This window comes from Ammospiza caudacuta, chromosome 4, assembly GCF_027887145.1.
Source record: "Ammospiza caudacuta isolate bAmmCau1 chromosome 4, bAmmCau1.pri, whole genome shotgun sequence".
Classification (NCBI taxonomy): Eukaryota; Metazoa; Chordata; class Aves; order Passeriformes; family Passerellidae; genus Ammospiza; species Ammospiza caudacuta.
The window spans coordinates 23,534,557-23,547,029 of NC_080596.1; the positions used below are offsets into that span (position 1 = coordinate 23,534,557).

At 38.4% G+C, this 12,473-nt stretch overlaps 1 protein-coding gene across 1 annotated transcript in view; it reads right to left on the reverse strand.

Annotated features, from left to right (window-relative positions):
* LRBA (LPS responsive beige-like anchor protein) overlaps positions 1-12,473 on the reverse strand; it is a 370,657-nt gene that overhangs the window by 167,879 nt on the left and 190,305 nt on the right. Inside the window, exons 38-39 of the mRNA XM_058804238.1 lie at positions 8,712-8,836; positions 1,608-1,754 (exon numbers count right to left, since the gene is read on the reverse strand). Of these exons, the coding sequence (XP_058660221.1) occupies positions 1,608-1,754; positions 8,712-8,836 (272 nt within the window). The remainder of the gene's footprint in view (positions 1-1,607; positions 1,755-8,711; positions 8,837-12,473) is intronic.

Genomic DNA, 12,473 nt, shown 5'->3' on the forward strand with positions numbered 1-12,473 from the left:
GTGCCACTAGGACAAAAGAAGAGATGCTCTGCTGAGATCAGAGCAGCTTTGCCCTCTATTCCCAACGTACAAATACATTGTGTCTGCAGATGGGCATGAGATAGCTGCGGAGCTGCCGTGATTTCCCAAAGCTCACCCCCACAAATGGACGAAATAAGAAGCTATGTGTTCTTTTGCTGTCTCCCTTTGCCCCCTGTACATTAGCATGTAATCCAGAGGAGAAATAACATTTTTCCAATCACTCGCAGACATTCAATTACAGGGCAAGCAGACAGATGCAGAAGCTGGGGCAATCCAGGTCCTGCAGAAGACCCCTGACAATTTCCACTTCATTTCTAACCCACACCACTTTATTAGTAAGGATTACTTCTTAATCCTATTGCCATTGTCAAGATTATATAATTAAACTCCCCTTTCACCTCTATTACAGTATGAATGTATTACTCAAACCAATGAATGAATAATAGAAAGAAACATGAAAAAGGCTGTTGAGAAGGAAGCTCATGGTAGAAAGGGATAAATAAAAGATTCATATAGCAAAATGCCTTTGCAGCATTCTTCCATTATTTTATTTTACTTTACTCTTCATATGCAGGTTTTCTTTTTCCTTATGCTGCATTTTTAACTTTGCTTTTTTGCCTTAAAAAAAATAAAAAAATAGTGGAAGGCAGTTCAGGGATAAGCAAAAATGCCAATAAATAATCACTTCCAACATTTTCAGTGAATTATCATATGCATGATCCATATCAATGTAAGAGTGTACTACCAGCTTCTCAGGGAACCAGAATTATCTAATAAATGGTATATTTCTCTAAATTAAGTGTACAATGGAATACCAGATGAGAAGCAAAAGAACACAGAGAAGTTTGCATTTTCCCTGTAAAACCCATGTTCCTCAAATAGCAATTGAGACACTTTATATAACTCACAGTCTCTGAACCACTGGTTACTTTGGTTTTACATTTTGAACTGTACGGAAGTGGACCCACTCCACTGAGATTGCAACATCAGCAAAGGTTGCATGTGATTATGTAAAATTAATTAAGTTGAATGATTTGAAGTACTATTTCTTCTTCAGGAAAAAAAAAAAAAAGGAAATCTAATGAGGCCATGGTCTGTGGAGAAAGAACTTCAGTGGGGGAATGTCAAGGGGTTTAAATGAGTTAAATCCAGCGAGTGTACAAATCCTTTCCATGCAAGTAAATAACCAGTAAAATTTCATAGATTTAGCAAAAAAATTAAAGGTCTCCAAAGCCTTAAATTACAAGACAGCTAGCCTAATTGTCCCACTAAGTCTGATGATTTGAGTGGAATGAGTTCAAGAAAACAAAAGAAGCCCTTTTCAAGATAGAGCTATTTTCTGTAAGGAAGGCTTTCTAGAATAGATATCTACTGCAGAAACAAAAAGGCAGAGAAAGAAAACACACAAATAAACCTCAAATAAACCTTCAGTATCTGAGGTGAACAGAAAATTATCTTAATGACCCAGTTATAGGAACTGTGTTAATTATCAGTGTGCATCCCAAACCATGCTTCACTGCAGAGATGGGGAGATCAGAACTTCAACAGTGAAGAAGCTGAGGAGAAAATGAGATAGGTGACGTTACCTGTCAAGTTCTCCACTTCTCTTTCCTCCATGAATGACATGATATCATCATCACCTTCCAAGAGAATCTCGCTTTCTGAGTTCTGGTTTCCTAAAACTTGACTCTTGATGGACTGCTTTCCTTTGACAAGTATATCCTCATCGGGAACTGAAATGAGACACAGTGCTGTCAGCTCTCAGTGACACAGGAGTGTAATTTTATTTTTTAAATGTAAGTTCAGGAAGAAAACTGCCTAGGACCAGCTGTGGGAAGTACCTGTCTTAATCCTCTAATGTTAGGACACATCTAGTTTTAATCCTATTAAGCCTGCTCAAAATTATCCAGTGCTCTCTGCAGCATTCAACTCTATTCCAAATGTTTATGACAGAGGGGAAAAGGATACAGCAGACTCCCTTGCCCTGCAGCCTTCCTTGGGAAGTGGAGCTGACGGAGGGTCCCGGGTGCCCGATGTGTCCCCCTGACCCCCAAAGGACACGGGACCCCGCCGGGACACCCCCGAGCACGGCCCTGGAACGGGAAGCGCGGGCCGGGGCCGGGAGCGGCGGGACCCGACCGGGGCAGCGCCACAGGCGGCCCCGGCCCTCAGCCCCCGGCCCCGGGGCTGCTCCCGCCGGGAAAAACCCGGGAGCAGCGGGGACAAGGCGGAGGGAGGGGCGCTGGAGCTGCAGCCCCGCACCGCTCCCGCTCCCGTCTGCCGCAGGCCGAGTCCGTGAGGCGGAAAAGCCGCCACCCCTCCGTGCCAGGCGTGAGGGGCGAATCTGCCCCGGGAGGGCGGCTGGAGGCGGGGAACAGCCTGCACCTGCTTCCAAGGGGCACAGCCATCCTCCCGCGGGGCACTGCCGGGCTCACGCCGGGATTTTCGGGCCAGGCATGCCTGGAGCCATGTTCCGCCCCGCACTCGGTCACCGGGCCGGTAAATGTGTCCCCGCCGTGCCCGGGCAGAGACATTCCCGCCCCGCACGGCCCCGGGAGCGCCACAGAACCCGGGAACGCTCCCATCGCCCCCGACACTGCCGCCACGAAATCTGCTTCATTTACATCACCTGCTCAAAGCAACAACAGAAAAAGGAAAAAAATTAAAAGGGGAGTAAAAAAAAAAAAAAAAAAAAAGTGTATTAAAAAGGAAAAGAAAGATGTAATTACTCCTTCTACGCCTAAGTTTTGCTGTAGTAATGCCAAAACACAGCAGTGCATGTGTCCGGGTTTTTTGTTTGTTTGGATTTTTTTTTTTTAAGTTGAAAATTAAAATACTGTTTCTTAAAAGATAAACTGAGAATACCCATGGCACAGCCGTGTTTGAAAAACATTCACCAAACACATCAGGACCAACTAACTTCAACACACTGGTGACTGCTTGCTCTGACTGCTGCCACACTTGATTTGAAGTTCCACGGGCTCCCTCTAAAAATATGCTAATCTGCAAACATTTACAGAAGGCAGTGACTCCCCTGTGGCAATACATACAGTTTAAATTGTGTAAGTAAATATATGCATGTGAATTGCAAATAATAAAAACTTTTCATTCAGTGAAAAAGTAAAAATGAAGTCCACTCACCAGAAAAAAAAAAAAAAAAAAAAAAGAAAGGAAGAAGAAAAGAAAAAGACCAAAACCTAAACTACAAAAACCCCATCATAACAACAACAACCACCAAATGACCAAATACTGGGTTTTGGTTTAGGCCTTGACCTTACAAAAAAACACCAAACAACCACCACAACAAAAAGCAAACATAAACTTCCACCTCAAACCAACCAACCAAAAACAGAAATAAAAGGAGACTTAACTTGCCATACAAAACAAAATGCAATTTATACATGCTCCTTTTGCTCTAGCAATAGCTGTCGCTTGTAAGAAAGCCTTTAAAAATTACTGCAAAGCTTTAACTGCATTGTACAAACACAAATTTTACTTTCTTGCAAAGTATGCTCATGTAAATAATGATAACTCAGATTCTGGAGCTGTTCAATGTGAGTTGAAAAACCTTCTTGTCATGGAAAATATGCAGCTGATATTTAGGAAGGTTTTCCTGTAATTAACTCCCCCTTGAGGATTTTCAGTTAGCAGCAGTAAAATTACCATCAGTGTACTAACACACACCACATGCACGCTTAGTCACTGCCCTACCAGCACTCTCTCAAAGATCAAAAAAAGTAAAATAGAACAAAACTACCTCAAGATGAAGTCCAAGATAATAAATTATTTTCTTTCTTTTCCCTTTTGGTCTTTTTTTTTTTTTCTTTTAATGCAGGCAAACTATATTTGTTGTTTCAAAAACTTCATCTGCATTGTACATACATGTCACTTTTTGCTTCCTCTACTAGAATCTGTGTTATACTGAAAATGCTGATTTCAAATTAGCTCTCCACCTATTCTTATTTAAGATCGAACTCAGAGCCAAGATCAAAGGTTAATACTTTTATACTTAGTACAACTTCTCTAAAATGTTACTATGTCCTTCAGTCTTTAAGAAAAAAATAAAATCAGTATAGTAGCTTCCAAACCAAAGATGACTGGATAACAGAAATATTGCCCTATCTTTTTCACTTCTCAGATTTTAATTCTTTCCCCAGCTACTGATATTCCACTGATTCAAAAGCATACATCTTATGTATGTGCCTTTTTCAATAGGAGACTTTAGACCCTGGATTATTTCAGTCCATTTGCGCAAACTTTTGTCAACTCTTTGCGTATGATGTTAGTTACCAATATTTCCTGACACGCATGTAATGTGTGTTAAAGTTAAACACAGGCAGAGGAAGATGCCTCTCCACACACCTGCAGACACCAGCTAGTGAAAGGCAATGCTACTGGAAGGCAGTGAGACCTCACACTCTGAACCAGAATCTGCACTTTCTGTACAAATGTAAATAAAACAAATCTGCCTTTTCTGTACTGGTGTGCATAAAGCACTACATCTGCAACCAACACTCTCATACTTACCTGTGTACCTGCACAGAACAGAGTATATTCCACATGGATTCACCTATTCCTCCGTAGATAAATGCACAGGCGTGGGCAGGCCATGCTCTAGCTCTCTTTATGTATTTACTGGTTAGAGAGATGTATGATGGAGCATGACATCACGTGACAAACTCCAATCCCACATAAGCACAGAGCTATATTACACTGGATTTCATATTTCAGGTCACAAACCCTGCTCTGCCTTCTCTAACCACTCTGCCAGGCCTGCCTATGCTGGTGTGACCAGACCTCTGGGTCCAACCCTGGAGCTTTGAGCACAAACTCCCACACACCTTTCCAAGATCAAGATCTCCAGGCATGGCCTATGTATTGCTCTGAACACAGCAGTCTGCCAGCACACAATTTCTTTTTTTTTTTTTGTAACTGGTAATTATACCAGGAAAAGCAACTGAAGGAAAAGGTGCATTAAAAAAACCCCTTAGTATGTATCTTTTTTTTTTTTTCATAAATGGCTTCCAGAAGCTTCCCTCTACTCCCTCTGCTTCTTTAAAAACATAACAGTGGAAAAAACCAATAATTTTCAAACCAAGTTTTTCAAATATTATCTTTCTAGCTGAGGCAAAGCAAACTAACCAGTCGAGTTCAATACTGGAGATCATCTCCTGCTGGTCCCTTGCAGCCACAAAGCCCTGAACTCCACCTATTGTCTCAATGGAAATGCTATAGACTGTTTTAATCCCCCATCCCCAAATTTTTAACAAACATCAATTAAAAACCCAAATAAATCACTTGTTAAAAAGCTTGATAAAGTGTTTTCTAGCTGCTAAAGATTCCCTCACAAATATTGTATTTTGGGATCAATTTCAAAATAGCAACAGGTTTATTCTTTTTTTTCTTCCACATTTATATAATTTTGGTTCCATTTCTATATAGTAAGGTGACAAGAAGAATAGAGAAGAGTTAACTCCTTCCATCCCAAACTTATTACCACAGCACCTTCACCTTTCTTTCCTTTCCCCACAATACACCATTAGACTGACTTTTATAAATAGCCAGTTTGGATGGATCCTTTTTTTTTTTTCCTTTTCCCTTTGAAAAATTACCTAAAGCCTTTTTTTCCCAAGCAAGTTAATGTGAACTTGGGAATGGCAATTAAATTGTCAGAATTAAAAAATTTGTTTTTAACTAGAAGGTAGCCAGAAGTATAGTCATGGGGCTGGTATTGATTGTCTGAACAGAGAACATTAGTCTTCAGGTATTTATTCTGCCACCTCTGCACCAGAGGTTCTCCTTCAAATCAAATCAATCCTTGGAAAAGATTGGTTCCTGCTCCTAAGACACATAACTAGGCTGCAACAGAGCTGATTGTTGTTGTCCTCTCCACGTTTTACTGAACAATATCTAGGCTTCCAATTGTTTCTGAATCAGTTTCACAGTTGCAAATTGTGATGATTCCTGCACTGTAAGATCTCTGGGGTGGAGAATACATCTAGTTGTATTTGTAAGACACCAAGCAGTTGATAATGTGTATCTTCTAATGAAAGTGAGCTAAAATCCATGTTATCAAGCATGGTTACTGCTTGTACTGCTCCATTATTTATGCATTGTTTTCCCCTGCCTCCCTTTTGGCAAAATCCCTTATGTCCAATTTCAGGGTTTTGGTCTGTGATGTTTTGAAAAAAACTTAAATAGGCAGTAGGGCACCTTTTATACATTATCTAAAAATGCTTTTGCTTCAGAGACATGTAAAATTAATTGAAATGGAATAATTAATGAAAAATTATTGATATGAAATCATAACATACTGGAGCAAATACTCTGCAAATAGTAGGGATATCTACATCATGAAAGTCAGGTTCCAAAAAAATCTGAGAACAATTGGAATTTCTGATATGAAATTGGTTAATATTAGAAGTTTATAAATATAAATCAGAAAGAAAATTAACTGTACCTTCTCAAACTCAGAAAAGAATACCCAAACAAACTAAAAAACAACACATCAAGAAAGCCAAATTCAAAATGAAACAGTAAAAATCCCAACTACCTTTGCCCTCCTATACATTGTATAAAGTTTCCAGCTGAACTTGAATTTGTACTTCAGTCACAGATTTTACACCTTGCCAGTGGAAGTCCTTGAAAAAAGACAGCTGTATGTGTACACACACTCAGGCAGATAACAACTACCCATAATTTCAGAAATCACATTAAATGACGACTTAGGGTAAAGTAAACGAAAATATTCACTGGATAGATAAAAAAACAGAAGGACTACAGATAACAAAGGCAGTATGAAAACTCAGAATAAAACAACATCAGGAAATTAAACAAAATAGAAGACTGTTAAGGATGTCAAAATCTGAACAAAAAGGTACATAGAAAACAATTGTGTCTATTTAAATCACCAGAGTTAGTTATCAGCTATGCTTATTAGATACTTCTGAAATAGGGCTACTTTATTCATTCTTCCTTTGTATTGACAAAAATTCTTGTCCTGTCAATTACCAACTGATTATATACCACAGCCCTTGAAATACAGCATGGATTAGTGAAAATATCACATTAGTATGAAATATGAATAATTGCATTACTGTGTCTTTACTTGTGGAAGAATTAGTTACACAAATTTAAATGGTTGCTCTAAGTATTTTTCAGTAAAAATAAAGATTTTTTTTAAATTTTGATGAACAGCATAAAGATTAACTATGAAAATAAAACAGGAATTCATCAAATTTTGACAAGATCTATTTAACTCAAAGTACACATAATATTAAAAGGGGGGGAAGTTGTTGTTCATCTATGGAGTTTTAAACAGATAAACCCTAATGCCCTACAGTCTATGGTATAGGAACAACACATCTTATTAAGAACAACAATCCCCAAAGCAAAAAGTGAGTTAATGAATTCTACATCTTGTTCTTCTATCTATAGTCAAAGATGTAGGGCTCTACAAACATTGCTTTCAGATCACTTTATTGACTATTCTCTGTATGGTCATTTATTTCAGAGGACTGATGTCACATTTGGCATTATATCAGCTGACATATTGTAGACATTTTCTCCCTGAAATGGCTCTTTAAGGCTGAGTGCAAGAGGTTAAGATGCCTGACGGAAACCAACTTTATGACAGTGATGCTCTTCTACATTCATACAACACTCTTAACAATCTAAAATTAGCATAAACTGCATCCCACACACAATTTCTGTGGGCATATGTATGATTTCAGTAATTCATAAGCTAACAAAGAAAAAAACCCCTAAATTTAGGTTATTTGCTCCATGACTTGTGCCTTCAAGGTGAAGGATACTCAGCTTTAATTATGAGCAAATTATTTTTAAGTACAAGACTTTTCTACCTTATCAGTGTACCCTCATTAGATAGCAAAGACATAAAATTTTGTACAAAACCCCAAAGTTCACTGGCTTTGACTGTGGTTTTGTTTGCTTGCTTATATTTTGATTTACTATAGAATTCTCAAACTGACTATTCTATTAGTTTGGTAAATACATTCCCCTCTAGAATGGACATAGCATCAGACATGATCCCAGGTTATGAAATGAGGAATAACAACTGTAAAAAAAAAGTAATCTCCTTTTTTTAAAATCACCAGGTAGAAACAATTATTACCATTTTGCTGCTTGAGCAATACTTTGCACGTCAGCATTTGTTAGTCTTTATTCCATATCAAATTCTTGCAGAAAAGCTTGAGGACTTAAGCAAAGGTACAGTTTAGCTTGTAGAAGTGTTATTTCTCTTTTAACATATCTGTAACAATAAGCAGATATGTGCTAACTGAAATAATTGGTATGGATTTTGAACAGGAAAAATTCTTCTGAAGTTACTAAACTATAAGCAGGTAATTTACACAGAAGTCTGTCCAGGGATTAATGGCAAAATTGCATCCACTTTCCTTCTGCCTTAGTGAGGACTGTAATTGTTGTATGCAAGGTATGCACCACCCAGGCCAGCTGAGATGGGAAGAAGGGGCTCAGCAAACACCAGTGAAGGTGGTGTGAAGGAACAGCCAGGTTACTCCTGTATGGAAAACACATTGCCCGAACCGCGGTGCCAAAAGCCTTTGCTTTGGGACCATTTGCTAGCATCCTACAAGGAGGAAGGTCCAGCCTCTCCCACCACGCACTGTAACCTGCTGCTGGTGGCAGGAGGCAGATTTTGCACTGACCATGCTCTCCGGCTGCCCTGAGCGTCGCTTCAGGATGTGTCGATCCGAGGGGGTTGCGCACAAATCGTCGCCGGCGCCGCAAGTCATCTTCCCAGTAGTCGAGGCGCCAGAACTCACGAGGACGACTACAATGAAACAGAGGAGCCACATATGTTAGCAATTATCAACCAGCATGGTAGCGCTGAATTTCTGCATAAAGCTCTCCTTGTTTGCGCTGCTTTCGCCTTTTTTTCCTAACCTCCCCCCCTTTCTCCAATCTTTTACTTAGGTATGTCCTTGAAAATAACAATATCACCTTCCAGTCTAAGGAACTCCTTTGCCTTTTTTCTTGGAAGGTGAAATGAGCACTAAATACATCATTTTGAAATGAATTGCTGACAGTGTGATCAGTTTCCCCACACTCTAGTGGCATGTGCTCCGATTTCAGCCTCATTTCAGCCTCAGCAGGGCACCTTTCTCAGTGACTGCATTTATAAACCAGAATAGGGAAAAGGCTATTATAAATATGGTATAGCATTACCTATATTAATCAAAGTCTGTCCCCCTTCATTTTTCTTCCTAATTTGTGCCTTTTTGCACAAGGTCAGTAAATCATGCCATGAATTCTTGGTCCAGAAAGTGTTAACTTTAATGAATACCTCAGTTACATGGTTATGTATGTGATAATAAAATATTACTCTGTTTAGATGTGCAGGAATTTAATTAAAATAATCTCTTAAAATATTCATTACATTTAGCCCCTGAGGCTTAGAACAACACGAGAAAATGCATTTCTTTTCCATTTACTGTTTTTAAATAAACCATTCCAGGAGAGTGAAACAGCAATCTATTTTCGAGCAAATCAGATTGCATTTCTGGTTTATGTAGTTGTGTTTTTACATTTAATTAAAAACTACATGTTATGATGTGTAATAGTTGCTACATAGAAAGCATACTTTAAAAAAATTACATATAGGAAAGGTTATATAAAATTCATTATTTTCCATTTTATGCTCCAAATATACATAGATCTTTTTAATACGGTCATATATAAGTGCCAGTTACTATCTGTTTAGATGATCATGAATTAATGCCACTGTAAAACAGTATTTTAGCCCAGAGAATGTACAGAAAATGCCAATTTCAGGTATGGCAAACAAGCAAACAGAAGATACCTGAGACACAATTAGCCATGATACCCTGAAAACATGTACGTTCAGACTAAAAACATGGACTTTGTTTACAGAGCCAGTTTTAAAACAATAGATGAAAATGCAGATATATATATTCCATTTCTGATCCAGGAGCTAATAGAAAGTATACCTGTCAACACTGACAAATGAATAGGCACAACTAATTTACAGATCACAATGTTAAAAACACTTGTATCTACATTCATAGTTCCGAGGTTTAAAGGCAGAAATTAGTTTTATTTAAGGTAAATCAAGGTTTCAAACAAATGTAACAACAAAAGCCAGAATGATTTGTGCAACACTACTCTCAAACATGATTTGTAGATATTAAAAATTCTGAGTGAAAATAATTTTATCAAAATGGAGGTTGTCTTTGCAGCCTTCATTAAAATTCTACGTCTATTTTGAACACCAAAGAAAAGGCAGTGCTAGTCTTCATCTTCCTAATTGCTTAATTTCAGGGAAAAAACTGAAGTATTGGAATAAAATTCCCCAGTATCTTATTCTCATACTTGTCTATGTTACAGTCACGCTAAAATTGGGCTGCTCTGATTGTAAGACCCAATGATTTTGGAATAATTAACCAAAGAAAAACTACAATATACAGGAAGATATGGGTTTATTCAAAGGTCGATTAATAACTTAAAATTCTCCATTAGTGATTACAGAAAAAAAGCAGAACACAGCTGGCTATGTGCATGCCTTTGATAGTCGTAGAGCATGGATAGGCACTTCATCATTCTGCCTTCCTACATTTATCTGTTAAAATTATTATCAAATATCAGCCAGGATGCAGTCGTGAATCACAGCCTGCTCCTCGTCTTCAGGGGAATGATACAATGAGGGTCTATTCATCAGGGTGGCAATCGGCACGAGTAATTAGTTCCCTGCACTGGGATCTCCTACAAAGCTTATTTCAGTCGGCACCACAAACATATGACAATGGAAAGCTAATGGAAGCCGCTAAAATTTGTTAACCTCTTCTGCCATCAATCCTTCTGGTGTTCTGGGCTACAGTATTATGCAAAGATGGTAAATTATTAATTTGTCATTCATCTACCTCGCCACAGTTTTGATAGAATTAAGTGATGCCATTCTTCTGGATAACAATTACAATTATAGCACATTACAAAACTATGCTAAAATTATTAGGAAAATAGGTAACAATGATCAGGCATGAAATATTATCCTGAAACATAATATATCTTTAGTCCCTTGCTTTTATTTTCAGTTCTGCATGCAAAATTTGCATAGGATTCTATCTCCTTCAGTGGTGCACTGATTACTCACACACAACTGCATAATCACTATTATTTCAGTATTTGTAAGTATTGGCAGCCACCGCATTATGAGGGCGAAAAAAATTATCTACTCTTCACACACAGAAAACCATCCAACAAAAACCTACAAAGCCAAAAATGAACACCTGTGTTGACTAATTGTTACAAGTGAGACAATTTTGAGAGCAGCTACTGGAAAAAATGTAATTTTTGAACCAAGAAAAAGCAGTTGATACTAGAACCAATATAAACCAGTACACCACACAGCTACTCCAGCACACTGCCTTACTAGTAAGAGCAATTAACCACTGCAGTCCCATCCCCAAAAGGCAATGCTGTACCTTGCTTTGTACCTCTGCAACCAGGTGGAGACAGAAATATTGCTCTGATTTGGGCAGAACTGACTGGCAGACTGAAGGACTGTGAAGCAAAGGGCCAAGGAGGCAGATTTTAGGGAAACTACAGGGGACATTTGACAACAGGAGCTCCTGGCCCTGCAGGAAAGGCTGCCATATGGACTAGAGTGCTATATGGACTGGATCGATGAACGTAACTACTCAATTAGTCTAAATGCAAGAGCAACATCGCTCAGGGGATCAGGGATTTATGAATTATAAATCATATGATTTGCATGGATTTGTCAGGGCCCCCTCCAACATGATACACAGTAATTAGTGGTTCCTTAGTAACAATATTGACTGAATCGAAACAAAGCTTTTATATTAAGCGTTTTATTCAAATAGTATAACCATTATACTTCTTTATTTTTCCAACAGTTTCCCAAATTACCAGGCTATGTACTCAGAATTGAGAGAAAATCTTCCTCTCATTCCCATGCACCTAACTTCATTGCTAAAATTGTACAGAGATGAGATCAAATTTAAAATGACCAATATAACCTGTTCCCTCAGGATTTTGTGTCATGAAAAAAATAAGACATTTCACTTTGGGCAATGAGGAAAAGTCTAAATGCTCATTTATCTCCACTATCAGAGCAAGAAATCTGTATTTCCTACCGGTTTCAAAGACTAGGACAATTGGAGACAAAACATACCAACTGCTGTACTAGTTTTATTATGGTGTCATAGCAAAGGTATTTTAGGCATGGAAACTACCTATTAGTCCTCATACCCTTATAGATTTAAACTGAATATAAGCCATACCAGACAACAATGAGAGGATAATGCAATTGCTGAAGAATTACTTCTTGTAACGTCTTACCCCACTGTGTATTTCGAGATACTCTGCTATCCTAGAAAAGCAACAGCCAACACACCAGTGTGGGTTGTAAAGGAACTGCATGAGGTAGG